At 44.6% G+C, this 15,217-nt stretch overlaps 1 protein-coding gene across 19 annotated transcripts in view; it reads right to left on the bottom strand.

Annotated features, from left to right (window-relative positions):
* LOC117264300 (histone-lysine N-methyltransferase 2C-like) overlaps window positions 1-15,217 on the bottom strand; it is a 104,472-nt gene that overhangs the window by 79,281 nt on the left and 9,974 nt on the right. For all 19 annotated transcript variants that reach the window (XM_078162832.1, XM_078162831.1, XM_078162834.1 and 16 more), the window contains exons 2-9: window positions 11,965-12,195; window positions 8,352-8,431; window positions 5,049-5,595; window positions 2,175-2,354; window positions 1,961-1,983; window positions 1,754-1,843; window positions 1,525-1,634; window positions 1,281-1,431 (exon numbers count right to left, since the gene is read on the bottom strand). In XM_078162832.1, coding sequence (XP_078018958.1) covers window positions 1,281-1,431; window positions 1,525-1,634; window positions 1,754-1,843; window positions 1,961-1,983; window positions 2,175-2,354; window positions 5,049-5,595; window positions 8,352-8,431; window positions 11,965-12,194 — 1,411 coding nt within the window. In that variant the 5' untranslated portion in view covers window position 12,195. The remainder of the gene's footprint in view (window positions 1-1,280; window positions 1,432-1,524; window positions 1,635-1,753; window positions 1,844-1,960; window positions 1,984-2,174; window positions 2,355-5,048; window positions 5,596-8,351; window positions 8,432-11,964; window positions 12,196-15,217) is intronic.

Below are 15,217 nucleotides of genomic sequence, written 5' to 3'. Positions count from 1 at the left end.
ACTGACAAAATTTTGAGCAAACAGCCCCCGAAGCTAGTTTAACCTACACGTATGACACTTGGTAGGCATATGTAACAATCCAAGACGTACAAAAAAGCCTCTTGGAGCCATGATCTAAACCCAACAGGAAGTCGGCCATTTTGAATTTTCTGTGCAATTTTGGTGCATTTTTGGCCATTTCCAGGGGTCATAAATGAACAAACTAGTCCTAGAGATTTCATCTGATTGACTTCAAACCATGGTCTGTCCCATCCCAAGACCTTGAAGATGAAAAGTTATCAAAAGCTTTCTTCAAACCGTGTGACGGCGTCAAAGTTAGGGGTCTCGCCACAAAACAGGAAGTAGTTTATAACTCCAGCATACATGGTCCAATCTTGCCCAAACTTCACAGGATTGATGACAGTCCCACCCTGAACACATCTACATGTCAATAATCAGTGAAGAGTACAGCGCCATCTAGCATCGACAGGAAGTATGTCTTTTTTGACACTTATTTTTTCATTTACCTGACATTTACATGCTGTGGTATCTACCTCACATATAGGAACATGACCTATCGTTAGTGCCTTCTCCTACTCCCTCTAGTGGGAAGAGGAAGTGGTACAAAATGTGAAATAGTCATTCCAGCACTGTATGAAGGATATGCCATCTCCTCCATCTCATGAGCTATCTGACAGAAATGAACTGATGCTTCAGTCGGCGTCCTGCCAGCAGCCCCGAGTTGTGCGAAGGTGCGAGGGCCTGTTCATCGCTGCTTGCAGCTTTAATTATTATTACTTTTACTCTGACAGACTGATATAGCAGAATATGCATCAGTATTAGCTCATCGCAGATTTTGCTAGAATGGGCATCCCCTAATCCTCCATCATCCCCTGTCAATACACACCTGGTATTGTTTCTTAAACCTGAGAAGATTAAATCTCTACGGACTGTTTCTATGAGACAAGGCAGTGCTTGATGACAAACTTTAACTGCCTTTGACCAACTCCTCCTCAACAGGAGAGGGATATTATGTAATTATATGAGAATACCTTCTCTCCTTCTTTACTTTCATTTACTGTTCCCTTTTTCTGCTGTGCTTCATTTTTATTTTATGTCCTCAGTGTGTGTTGACTCTCGAGGTAGGGCCGGGAGTGTGACAATTCTGATACTGTGTGATTCGCATTTATCCTTCAATAAAAAACATTACCAAAAAAACCCCTAAACTATCCCTTTAAGGAACCTGTGCGTGTGCGTGTGCGTGTGCGTGCGCGCGTGCGTGTGTGTGTGAGAGAGAGTACCTGTGTGTGTGTGTCTTGTACACAGTGTGTGTTTCTTGGTCCAGTCCTGGTAAGCTCCAGCCGCAGCAGCACAGGGGAAATGGAAGCTTTGCCTACAGCCCGTCTCCCGGCAACGCAGCGAGGCTCCGAGCCGACGGCAGAACACACACACCTGAAGAGGTGAGAGAAGGGCGGGGCTTAGTGATGCTGCATACAGCTGTATTCCTCCTTTAGAGCAGTGACCAATCAGACAACACAAACCCACCTGCGTGCTTCCTGAGTCGATGGCTTTGTCCACATAGAGCAGTGATTGGCCCTCGCCGCGACATACCCCCTCTGACCAGGCTGCACACTGCAGGTGAGCACAGCACTGACCTGCGCACACAGGCACACACACACACACACACACACACAGTCAGGTTTACCTCAAAGGATGGACAGAGGTCAGGGAATAAGGGAGGGTTTCAGGAGAGGAGGAGCGTATCCTCTAGTACCTGTGGGGTCAAACAGTGATTGGACGTTGATGTCATGTGGAAGGCCAACGGGTCCGAGCTGCTCCACAAACTCTGAGGAAGACTCCTCCTCTGAAACATCAGGAGATCAATAACAGTGATCAGACCAGTTGCGTCTCAGTCGTCAGGAGATTTGTGGTCACTGGTTTTGGTGTTACAACACTTTCAGTATGAATAAAGAGTACTCACCACACTGCTCTGGACTGCTGCACCTGCACACATCCACACACCCACACACCCACACACCCACACCCACACACACACACATCGATCACAGTGGTAAACAAATAAACAAACAAATACAATCTGTGCTGAAACTGAATCTAACAGCTCTTCTTATGGGAAACACTTGTCTAACTGGTTTAACTTTGATAGGCAATAAACAGGAAGTGAGGTCACTCACATGGGCGGGGCCTGGTCGCCGCGGTAGCAGTGGTCATGGCAGTCATTGTCCCGGTCGGAGGAGGCGCGGCGGTTGAGGATGTGGAGCGGGATGTAGCCGGGCGTCGGGCCAAACACCACCAGTCGGCCCTGGCCCAGGGGTGGCTCTTCACCGCGGTAACAGAAGGCACACTGCTTCAGACTGCAGGGCCAGAGAACGAGACATGTTAGGGACTGATCGTCTTCTAATCCATCGATCGTTCCAGCTCGTTAATCAAACGGTGAACGCTACTTGAATAAGTAAACACTGACCAACAGGACCAGACTGGCCGACCCGTATGCTCTCACTCAGTGGATGGATGATGTCACAGGACCACACTTGTTTGTTTTGCTATGGAAGCTAACGTTAGCTAATGTGCTAAAAAGTTAGCGTTGCAGAGAAATCCAATCTTCCTCTTAATCCCTCCCCAGTTTCTGATGAGGTGGACATGATAACCCTTAATACACATAACCTTATTCATCCCTACAACAGGAAATACTTTTTCCCTAACCTGATATGAAGTGTGCGCTGCACATGTGAGCATTTTTGATGATGGCCTCCGTCCAGTCCTTTGGTCTTATCACATTTAACCATAGTTGTCTTTGTTTTTGTTGACGGGCAGTGGCGGCTGGTTTTGAGCCATGACTCCTTCTATTCTGGCTCCCAATAACACAACAAGACAAACACATTTTAACACTCCTATGGAGCCTACAGCCCTGTGGGGGAGAGGCAGCTGCACCTCCAGCTGATGACATGACGTCATCGTGATGTCATCGTGACATCAGCCCTATAAGGGTCTATTGCCAGAGGATCAAATTAAAAGTCCTGCTCAGAGCACTTCCTGTTTATATGTTACCATGGAAACAGTCACCTGGATAACTACTGATGCGTAGGAAAAAGTTCTAAGGAATGCCGATGATTTCTGTATCTGATCATTGTGCACTATGTTTGTACTTTTGTACATATGACGACCCTCACTGACAGAACACAAATCCAATCTCGTCACTCTGACCTGTTTATTCTGCCTCTTCAAGGCGGGAATTTTGTGCCGCTGTTCCGCCTCTCTGTTCAGTACAAAAGGTCCCGCAATGGGGGGACAGAGTTGTCTTGCCATGACAGCTGGCATGGCGGGACCACAGAGGGGAAGGGTGTAACGGTTTGATGAGGTGTAATGTGTGTGACCCATTGCTGTAGATTTAAAAAGCAGCTGTTAGCAGTTAGCAGCTAACTCAAACAATGAGGTCCAGGAGCTCCTTACCCTCCGAGCAGAGGACGAGATCAGCCGCCATATAACAGGGACGCTAAATGATTGTTATTGACTGACAGCATGTCATTTCTGTCTCTACACGGTCGCGCGTTTACAATTCTTCTCTGCTCTCTGTATCACACACGGCAGAATTCCACCCTGATGCGCACACACACAAATAGAGACACACAGGTGAGCACGCCAGAGCGCGGCTCAGGCCACATTTTCCTGACCAAACCCGACCCGAGTCTGAGACAATTATAACCGAGCCTGTGTTGCATTCAGGCGTTGTCATGTAAATAACAAATTCCAGTACTTGAATAGGCCATAGCACAACACAGCAGCATGTCAAGTGGGCAAAATGTTTGATTTTGCTCGGGTGTTATCTTACAGAGACAGACGGGAGGTCTGCGTCACTGTGACGTGTAGTTATATTTCTGGGGAGGTCCACGTCAGGCTGCAGCGTCGGGTCTGTGTAGATTCATACCCTACACCACAGCCTACGCCACAGATGCGCTGTCTATTTAACGCAGAGGTGTAGATCCCGTGACAGGTGAGGCCTTGTACATGAACAAAACACTAATAGGTTTAACTGACTAATATTTCTGGTGCCAACTAGCGAGGGGCCGGACGTTTAATCGTTTAGACATTTAATCGTTTAGACGTTTAACTGCGCACATCCCCAATGCTAACGTCAGGGAAATCTTGTTGCTCATGCTGATTTCAGATGGAACATGTTCGCTTGTGTTTAGAAGCTTTCACTGGTGACACTGAGATAAACGCTTGACCAATCAGAGCAGACAGGACGTTTTCAGGGGAAGGGCACTAAAACGAAACATCTCTGAGTTCATGTGTTCCATCACAGACAGGACAGGGGGAATGAAGTGTTTTAGAACATTAAACATTATCTAACCAGTATGAACCTGAAAATGATCACAATAGTCCGAACCCTCAAACTGTCACTGTCAGTCTGTTTCCAGTCACAGTGAAGTGGAGCTACAGTCCCAGCTGGACGAGGACATCTAACTGGCCTACTGTCCTTGTCCCAGTATACAAGCACGGGAGGGGAATCCATTTATTGAGCCAAGTATGTGCGACTCCTCTACGATAGGTGGAGATATGCCCCCTTTCAGCTTGTTAGTATTGGACCTTTTTCCTGTTGACCTATTACGTCACAGACCAAACAATGGACAAACAAGTTAGCTACGGTTAGCTAGCAGCTAACTGCTACCATGGTGGACAACTTTACAGCTCTGTACATTTGGTCCGTCCAAAAAGTCACGGCTCTGGATGTAGATTTCTCCATGTTGTTACCGGCTTCTTCTTCTCTTACACATTTAATGCTATTGGACTTCCGGGTCAAAGCCCGGGGCGGAAACTGTGGAGCATGCTCAGAGCGCCTCGGCCAGTTTGGCTCTGATTGACTGTATACATGCAGGAGTCACATGATCTGGGTGTGTTAGTCCCACTGTGACGGATTCATTGCAGGACCATTTCACTCACACTGACATGTTTACAGGGATTTATATAAATCTGTTTCCTCTGTCGTCATGGAAACGCACTGTGTCTAAAATTTAAAGTGGTCCTTACAAATACACACACAGTCTCACCGTTTTTTGGTGTGTCCCAGGCTGGGGGCAGGCGAGCCCCCTGAGTCCTCGGACAGAGACAGCTGGAACAGAGGGGACAGCGAGTCCTCGTCCTCCAGTCGGGGACAGGGGGAGACCGGAGGACTGGAGCAGGGACTCAGGGCCCCGCCCCCCTCTGTCTCCAAAGGAACAATGCTGGGGCTGTGGCTCGGGCTGGGTCGGTCCTCCTCCACAGGATCAGGATCAGGATCAGGATCAGGATCGGGATCAGGAGCAGGGGCAGGTCTGGGGCTGGAGGCAGGGGATGGGGATGGGGAACTGACTCGAGGTTTATCTCCAGGACTGGTGGCTGGGAGAGGAGCAGCAGGAGCAGGGCTGGTCCTGTCCTCCTCCTCAGCACTGGGAGCTGGTTCTGGGCTTGACGCTGAGACCGTGGGGTCAGGCCGAGGGGGATCAGGGTCAGGGTTCTGGTTGGGGTCAGGGTCAGGGTCAGGGTCGGGTTCAGGGTTTGCGTTCGTTTTTCTCCTGGAGGTGGAGCGACGGCGTCCTGTTGTCTTCTCCTTCACCTCTGCGGACACACACAAAGCCAATCAGCATGACGTAGTCCAACACAAAAACTAGAACATGAGAGGGCCATGGGAGGAGCTACGTCACCAGGGCCAATCAGAGGTGGCGGCAGAAGCTTCAGAGTTTTCCATGAGTGCCGGCTGCCGAACACACAGCCAACTACTCATTTTTAATATTGACTCTAATACAACCACAATTCAAAAAAATGTTGGGCCGCAGTGTGACATGTAAATTAAACAGCACACAGTGATGATGAAGATATTTAATATTCACCCTCACACACATTAATCATTTTAATAATATACATTTATTCTGGTTGTGATGTCTGTGACATGTTCCACAGCAGCTGGGACAGGAGCATGTTTCCCACTGTGTGACATCACCTTCTCCTCAGTACATGTGAAGGGTTCTGAAAGTGAAATTCTTTGCCGTTCTTGTCTGATATACAACGTCAGTGTCTCAACAGTCCGTGGTCTCCATTACTGCTTTTTGTGCTTCATCATGTCCCACACATGTTCAGTGGGAGACAGGTGTGGACTGCAGGCAGGTCAGTCTGGTACCTGCACTCTGTCACTACGGAGACACGCTGTTGGGACACGTCACAATATGTCTCACTGTCTCGCTGGAATAAGACAGGACGTCCCTGAAAGGGACGTCTTCTGGATGGATCCAAAACCTGTGTGTACCTTTCAGCATTCATATACTATTATTATTATTTATTTATGTACATAAAATATAATTGATGCATTACTTGTGTATAAATATAAAAAGTAATATGTTTCTATGTATGTATGTATGTATGCATGCATATATATATATATATATATATATATATATATATATATATACATACATACAGTACAGGCCAAAAGTTTGGACACACCTTCTCATTCAATGCGTTTTCTTTATTTTCATGACTATTTACATTGTAGATTCTCACTGAAGGCATCAAAACTATGAATGAACACATGTGGAGTTATGTACTTAACAAAAAAAGGTGAAATAACTGAAAACATGTTTTATATTCTAGTTTCTTCAAAATAGCCACCCTTTGCTCTGATTACTGCTTTGCACACTCTTGGCATTCTCTCCATGAGCTTCAAGAGGTAGTCACCTGAAATGGTTTTCCAACAGTCTTGAAGGAGTTCCCAGAGGTGTTTAGCACTTGTTGGCCCCTTTGCCTTCACTCTGCGGTCCAGCTCACCCCAAAGCATCTGGATTGGGTTCAGGTCCGGTGACTGTGGAGGCCAGGTCATCTGCCGCAGCACTCCATCACTCTCCTTCTTGGTCAAATAGCCCTTACACAGCCTGGAGGTGTGTTTGGGGTCATTGTCCTGTTGAAAAATAAATGATGGTCCAACTAAACGCAAACCGGATGGGATGGCATGTCGCTGCAGGATGCTGTGGTAGCCATGCTGGTTCAGTGTGCCTTCAATTTTGAATAAATCCCCAACAGTGTCACCAGCAAAACACCCCCACACCATCACACCTCCTCCTCCATGCTTCACAGTGGGAACCAGGCATGTGGAATCCATCCGTTCACCTTTTCTGCGTCTCACAAAGACACGGCGGTTGGAACCAAAGATCTCAAATTTGGACTCATCAGACCAAAGCACAGATTTCCACTGGTCTAATGTCCATTCCTTGTGTTTCTTGGCCCAAACAAATCTCTTCTGCTTGTTGCCTCTCCTTAGCAGTGGTTTCCTAGCAGCTATTTGACCATGAAGGCCTGATTGGCGCAGTCTCCTCTTAACAGTTGTTCTAGAGATGGGTCTGCTGCTAGAACTCTGTGTGGCATTCATCTGGTCTCTGATCTGAGCTGCTGTTAACTTGCCATTTCTGAGGCTGGTGACTCGGATGAACTTATCCTCAGAAGCAGAGGTGACTCTTGGTCTTCCTTTCCTGGGTCGGTCCTCATGTGTGCCAGTTTCGTTGTAGCGCTTGATGGTTTTTGCGACTCCACTTGGGGACACATTTAAAGTTTTTGCAATTTTCCGGACTGACTGACCTTCATTTCTTAAAGTAATGATGGCCACTCGTTTTTCTTTAGTTAGCTGATTGGTTCTTGCCATAATATGAATTTTAACAGTTGTCCAATAGGGCTGTCGGCTGTGTATTAACCTGACTTCTGCACAACACAACTGATGGTCCCAACCCCATTGATAAAGCAAGAAATTCCACTAATTAACCCTGATAAGGCACACCTGTGAAGTGGAAACCATTTCAGGTGACTACCTCTTGAAGCTCATGGAGAGAATGCCAAGAGTGTGCAAAGCAGTAATCAGAGCAAAGGGTGGCTATTTTGAAGAAACTAGAATATAAAACATGTTTTCAGTTATTTCACCTTTTTTTGTTAAGTACATAACTCCACATGTGTTCATTCATAGTTTTGATGCCTTCAGTGAGAATCTACAATGTAAATAGTCATGAAAATAAAGAAAACGCATTGAATGAGAAGGTGTGTCCAAACTTTTGGCCTGTACTGTATATATATATATATGTATATACATATATATATATATATATATATATTTATATATATATATATATATATTTATATATATGTATTATTTATGTATGTATATATTTGTTTCCTTATTTATTTCAGGAATTATTTCAAATCCATACTTATTTATTTATTCTGTCTAAAATCGTTTTAAATGGTGTCCTATAAGATTTGGGATCTGCTGCACAATTTTGAATAAAGTTCTGATGGTTTGAATGAAGTCATCAACAGAACATCAGGTAGAAACACACCTGTCTTTTGGGGGGTTTTCTTCTCCGTGGCGTCCATGCTCTCTTCATCCTCTACCTGGGCCCGGCCTCGACTCCGCCCCCTGCACACACACACACACACACACACACACACACACACACACAGAAACACACCTGGTCAGTTGCACAGTGGGAACTTGTTATGAAAAAGTTGTTTTACAAACAGGCAATGTGCGACTGTAACTTTAAATGTCAAAACAGCTGATGTCAATGATGATGTCATGATGATGATATTATGATACAACAGCTCTGACATCACGTTCAGCTCACAGCTCATGATTACACCTGTTCACAGCTTCCACCTGACCTCTGACCTGAAGGCTGAACCACAGAGCCTCCTCAGCGTGTTAGTGAGGTTTGTTGAGTCTGACGTCAGATGTGAAGGTGACTCTCCTCTAACCTGGCTCGATCTCCATGGTAACTGATGCTCGGACCTGACCTGGTCCGCTTTTTGTTCTGACGTTGGGCTTGAAATCAGCTGCTTTAAGTAACTTCACTTTACAGTCAGAGTAAATCTCTGATGGATACAGATTCTTAGTTGAGACAATATGTTATCGACTCATAAATCCTGGACCGAATCCAATGATTTTTCTTTTTCTGCTGTTTTTGTTTATTTTGTTCTTGTTGTTATTTTGATGTTGTTGTTTTTTTTGTTCCAGGGAAACAAAGACTCCCCTATAAGAAATATCTGAAAGTTTTTCAGTCCTTCATTACACTACCTTTGAACGAGCAGGACTTCAATCAGACACATTTATCAACCTTTAATAAAACCTTCTGGCACATGAAAAACATCATCCATCCATCATCCATCCATCATCCAACCATCCATCCATCCATCTATCATCCATCCATCATCCATCATCCATCCATCCAACCAACCATCCATCCAACCAACCATCCATCCATCCATCATCCATCTATCATCCATCCATCATCCAACCATCCATCCATCCATCCATCCATCATCCAACCATCCATCCATCCATCCATCCATCCATCCATCATCCAACCATCCATCCATCCATCCATCCATCCATCCATCATCCAACCAACCATCCATCATCCATCTATCATCCATCCATCATCCATCCATCATCCATCCAACCAACCATCCATCCATCCATCATCCATCCATCCAACCAACCATCCATCCATCATCCATCCTCCATCCATCCATTTATCCATCCATCCATCCATCCATCATCCATCCTCCATCCATCCAACCAACCAACCATCCATCCATCCATCCATTTATCCATCCATCATCCATCCTCCATCCATCCAACCAACCATCCATCATCCATCCATCATCCAACCATCCATCCATCATCCATCCATCCAACCAACCATCCATCCAACCATCCATCCATCATCCAACCATGTAACGTCTGGTGCTGAGCTTTAACCTGTGCAGGACTCTGCCAGGATCAATAATCATTTCTGATTCTGCATTTTTTTGACTAATGTGTGAAGCACTTTGTATTCCTGCCATGACAGGTGCTATATGAATAAAGGCATTATTATTTAACATTCTTCAAAGGTGGAAGTAGGCAGCACGTGACGGATCATTTTTAGGAGTCAAATGAGGCATTGAACGCATCATTCGACTGGTTGTGTGTCACAGAGCCTGAAGCAGTCCTGTCATTTACCTGTTCTCTCTGACTGAGGCTTCAGGGTTTGTCCAGCTCAGGTAAAGACAACCTGTCTCTGTGGTGTTCAGGTAAACATGATGACATCACAGCCTGAGAGAGACACTCACGCACTCCAGGATCCAGCAGTGTGAGTGAGTGTCTGTGTGTGTGTGTGTGTGTGTGTGTGTGTGCGCGCACACTGCAGCAGGAGGTAAAACCCGGAACAGACTCAGTCCAGCATACACCTCCTCCTCACCGCTCACTACCCAGCATGCAACTTTACCACTTCCTCTCCAACACGTCTCGCTCACCACAAAACACACACACACACACACACACACACACACACACACACACACACACACACACAGCTATCAAACACAGCAGACAGTGGTAGGTCTGACTGAAGAACACAGAAAGGGGTGTGACTGCAGGTCAAAGGGTTGGACAGGAAGCAGGTTCACCTGAGCTAAAATGAGGCCACCCCCACTGCGAACACCTGATCACTGTCTCTGAACACACCGTCTGACTCTGAACACACCGTCTGACTCTGAACACCTTGAGATGCCATCACTATTAAAATGTGAGTGCAAAGGGGACTGTGTTAGGGACTGTTCTTTATTTATAACAGGAGGGGGTGGGGCTGCAGTGTGACCCTTCCTGAAGCTCCAGATATTTTTCCTTGATCCTCCCTGAGTGACTGGAGGAAAATGGATGACCCTCCCATTCTGTTGCATTACAGTTACAGTTATTACAGTTTACTGCTCTGGTGGGAGCTACCTAGTGGCGCCGCTTATTCAGCCATTACTGTGAGCAACGCTGTCCCTTTATACATCCATGGTTTGCTGTCGAAAGATTGTGTCCACCATCTGGTCTCCGCCCAGGTTGCCCTGGTGCATTAGGGGCTCCATTTTGTGCCGTAAAACCCCCTTTAGCAGGGTTGACAGAAGCCATGTTCACACTGAAAACTTTCAGTACAGTGCAACCCTTCAGACATGGTACCTAGACCCTCGGTCTGTTCAGACAGTCCTCTTAAATGCGGGCAAATTAATCTATATTTTTAAAGTCATTACTAAAAGTGTGTGTCATATAAAAACTAAAGTGATGGTCAAAGTTGTCACAGTGAAATTTAAGGCGTGCTGATGGATTCACGTCATCAACTCATGCATTGAGTAACATTACAAGTTAACGTTCCACCTTAAAAGTTGCCGGCAGTCGGCCCAGTGAATGAAGTTATTTTTTTCTCTTTCATTTTATAGTTGTAGTTTACTGATGTATGAACAGAGGTTACATAAAACCAGAGTGAGCGTCCTCTACTGACCAATCAGACTGCAGGGTTTCTAGCTCCACCTTTTAGTACCAGATCTGTGTGCTAGGTACCCCAACAGAGGGGGGACCAAACATGGGGACGCTAAGGAACGCTTCTGTTGCTACCATCCACAACTTTACACTGTGGGAACAGAAAAAAAGTGAACTGAAGCAACCGTACAGCTCGGTGGATACGGGGCTAATATCTCATCATGCAAAGCCAGGGATCGATCAAATCCGGTTACTAGTTCATTTCTAGAACTGGCTGACTGTCTAACAATGTTAAATATTTTCTCATTAAATTCTCAGATGAAGACAGCAGCCTCCATATTGGTGTAAAACCAGTCCACACAGAAAAGTTCTGTCTCATTCCAGCTCAAACATTTGCTGTATCGGCCGACATATTGATAATCAGTGAAATTCTTCCCACCTCATGATCGGTTTCAAAAATCCATCAGGCCCTAGATTTCACAGCGTGAACATAAAGCTGTCAGTTCTCTCTGCTGGACAAAAGGTGTGAAGATATCAGTCTAATAAAACAAATCACACTCGCTGACTCTAACCTGTAAACCCTACACTGCAGGTTACTATGACGACCAGCTTGTTGTTTCAGCTGTGACATCACCACTGACACATCACACAGCTTTGTCACTTACTTCTTCCTTGATTTGGGAGGAGGTGGCGGAGGAGGAGGAGGAGGAGGAGGAGGGGTGGGAGGCACAGAGCGGCTGCTGCTCCCATCTTTCCGAGGTCGCCCACGAGACCGCCTCTCGGGGGCGGGGCTTGTAGCGGCGGCTTTGGCCAGCTGAGCGCTGCGTCCGGCCCGAGTGACGGGAGGGGCCGGTCCTCTGTCCCGAGGCTCCTGGGACTGAGCCTCAGATGGCATTCTGGGTAAAACCAAACAGGAGGGGGGAGGGGAGGGGGGGGGGGAGGTCAGAAGCAAACTATCTCTGAATTTTGATTGGTCAGTCACAGGACACAGCTCTGATCACAGACAGTCTTAATGAAATCAATCAAATCAATTTAAGTCAATATTCTGTATCAAATGATTTTTTCTTTTTGGAAGTAGTTGAGTAATAAGCAGAATCACGTACAGTGAAACTATTATTATTACTGTTTGTTATGAATGGCTTCTAGGGGTGTCAATATATCAATATCAGTTATGATCAACGATCCAATACCATCGACACAAAGTGAAAACATCGACCTATATCATCATCTTTAGGTTACACCTTTATTTTGAAAGTCTGTGTCAGCGTCAAACAGCAGCAGGCTGAAATTCAACCGAGCTGTTCTGTCAGGAGACGCAGAGACTGAAACCAACGCTGAGGAAGAAGAAGTATAAATAAGACATGTCATCTGTTCAACTGTTTGTAGAGGAAAAGTCTGCTAGCCGCTAGGCTAATTTATGTAATGTAAACATGCTAAAGCTAATAATGGGTGACTAGCATAAAACAACAGTTGTGTCTGTGAACCCTGACAGTCGTTACTGAGCTGAGTTTGAGACTTGTTTTAAATGATCCTGTTGTTTTATGGCTGTTTGGAGATGTTTGTCTTTAAGACACGCATTTGTCTCCAGGACTTTAAGACACAAGTTTGTCTCCAGGACTTTAAGACACAAGTTTGTCTCCAGGACTTTAAGACACAAGTTTGTCTTCAGGACTTTAAGACACAAGTTTGTCTTCAGGACTTTAAGACACAAGTTTGTCTCCAGGACTTTAAGACACAAGTTTGTCTCCAGGACTTTAAGACACAAGTTTGTCTTCAGGACTTTAAGACACAAGTTTGTCTTCAGGACTTTAAGACACAAGTTTGTCTCCAGGACTTTAAGACACAAGTTTGTCTCCAGGACTTTAAGACACAAGTTTGTCTTCAGGACTTTAAGACACAAGTTTGTCTTCAGGACTTTAAGATACAAGTTTGTCTTCAGGACTATAAGACACAAGTTTGTCTCCAGGACTCTGAGACAAATAGTCCTGAAGTTTTATAAAAAATATGATGGTTTGGCTTAAAATGAAAAGATTTCTTGCAGAAAGTGTCTCTGACAGAAAGGTGTCTCTGACAGAAAGGTCTGTCTGACAGAAAGCCCTGAAGGTTAACTGATCCCATGTGCTGTTTCCTGTGTGTTAGTGGAGTCAGATTAAAGTTAACTTTACTGAACTTATTGTTTATGTTGTTTTTATCTTTTGTGGCCAAAAGTAAAATAAAGCTGCAGCAGCTTCTTCTGGAACAGACTGAGTTAAACGATCAGATAATATCGGCTCATATTGATCACAGGCTTCTGAATCACATCAAATCGAAATCATATCATGGCAGCACTTTGATGTAGAAAATGAATTCAGCAGCAATGAATCTTTTTGAGACGCTATTTTATTTGTTAACTTTAAGAGTTGTCAGATAATGTGCAGGTTCATATTCATGCTGCACGCAGCAACATGCCTCATGTCAGCTGGAATTTAATTATAATTTACATGTTGTTTTATTAACTTTAAAGTGAAGTGCATCATTTCTGTCAGATAATCTGCAGGATTCAATGTGCCCCACATTTCAGAGGCACTTTATTTATTTCAGATGTTATTTTAGTGGTTAACTTTTGACTGAGTTGCATCATGTCACATTCATACCGCATGGCTCAAAGTGTCTCGTACTTCAGCAGCATTTAAAATTCAACATGGTTGTTGAAGATGGTGATTAAAGGCTTCAAAGGGCTCTGAATGCACACAATATGTTTTGGGACAATGTTTCAAATACTATAAATAGTGATAAGTTTGACTGTTTCTCTGAGTGTTTTCCTTTTTAAGTCTAGTCAACTAGTCTTGACTAAAATTTTGGTTTAGTCGACAGGGAAATTAGTCGCCAGGAACTTCCCTAGTATGTATAACAATTCGTTGTTTGCTTATTGATTGCTTTCAATGTCTTAGTTCATGCTGAGCATCACAGATACTGAGGGTCTCCCTCTAGCTCTTGAGTGTTAAATAAAGGTCTGAACATCAGTTCTGCTCCTTTTCTTAGTTTCTATCAAAGAGCAGAAACTGTAGGAAACATTAACAATAAGACAGAGAGGAGCTAGTGGTGTATCAATACTGCAGTAAATCAGTGTTCAAACTAGACTTGCACCGATTACAATTTTTCGGGCTGATCCCGATTTCTGATTTGCAGAGTGTTTGGACGGCCGATTCCAATTTCATTTTTCAAACCACTTTACAGCTCACAAGATATTGCAATATTTTCTATCTGTGCTTTATTAGAACATTTTAACCAAGACACAACCAGCTTTTCAATAATCATCTCAAACAAACAAACACAAACACAAACAGTGACACAGTTTAAGAAACATTTTCCTTTTTGCTCAAATATAACTTCAGGTACAGTATTAACATAAATAAGTAAAAAGGCATACATAAATAAAAACATGGATAAATAAAATAATAATTCTTGGTGTATAGCATTTGTGGGTAATTTCTTGACTGGACAAAAAAGTAAAAATATCTCCTGTGGAAAATTCACACAGGTCTTCAGGACGTGCCCGCCAGCGCAGACACGCGTATCTTCAGCATGCGGACACGCGCCTCGTCAGTTTCAAGCGGCACAGTGCAGCAGTGAGAGCTCCGCAGTTCAGTTTAACACGGACAGTTAACAACTTTCTCCTTCTCTATTTTGATGTGTGTGCGTGAATAATTAAGGTGAGAAGCCGCCCATGTTTCACTTACAGTAGAGTGAGTTTAATTCGGTTAGCATGTCAACTTTGTGGACTTTCAGTTTGTCTTTGTTTGTTGTTGTCACTGAAAATTAAAGTATCCTCTCGACCCTGATTCTCTGGCCGGAATCATTTACTCTACAGTTGTCCTAGTGCGTGTCCTTGAGGACCACTTCCTCACATCGCTCAAGCCGTGAGTTGCACATGCGCGT

The sequence above is a fragment of the Epinephelus lanceolatus genome, chromosome 20 (genome assembly GCF_041903045.1).
Source record: "Epinephelus lanceolatus isolate andai-2023 chromosome 20, ASM4190304v1, whole genome shotgun sequence".
NCBI lineage: Eukaryota > Metazoa > Chordata > Actinopteri > Perciformes > Serranidae > Epinephelus > Epinephelus lanceolatus.
The sequence above is the reverse complement of the archived record's forward strand: the minus strand, read 5'-3'. Positions and strand labels throughout refer to the sequence as shown.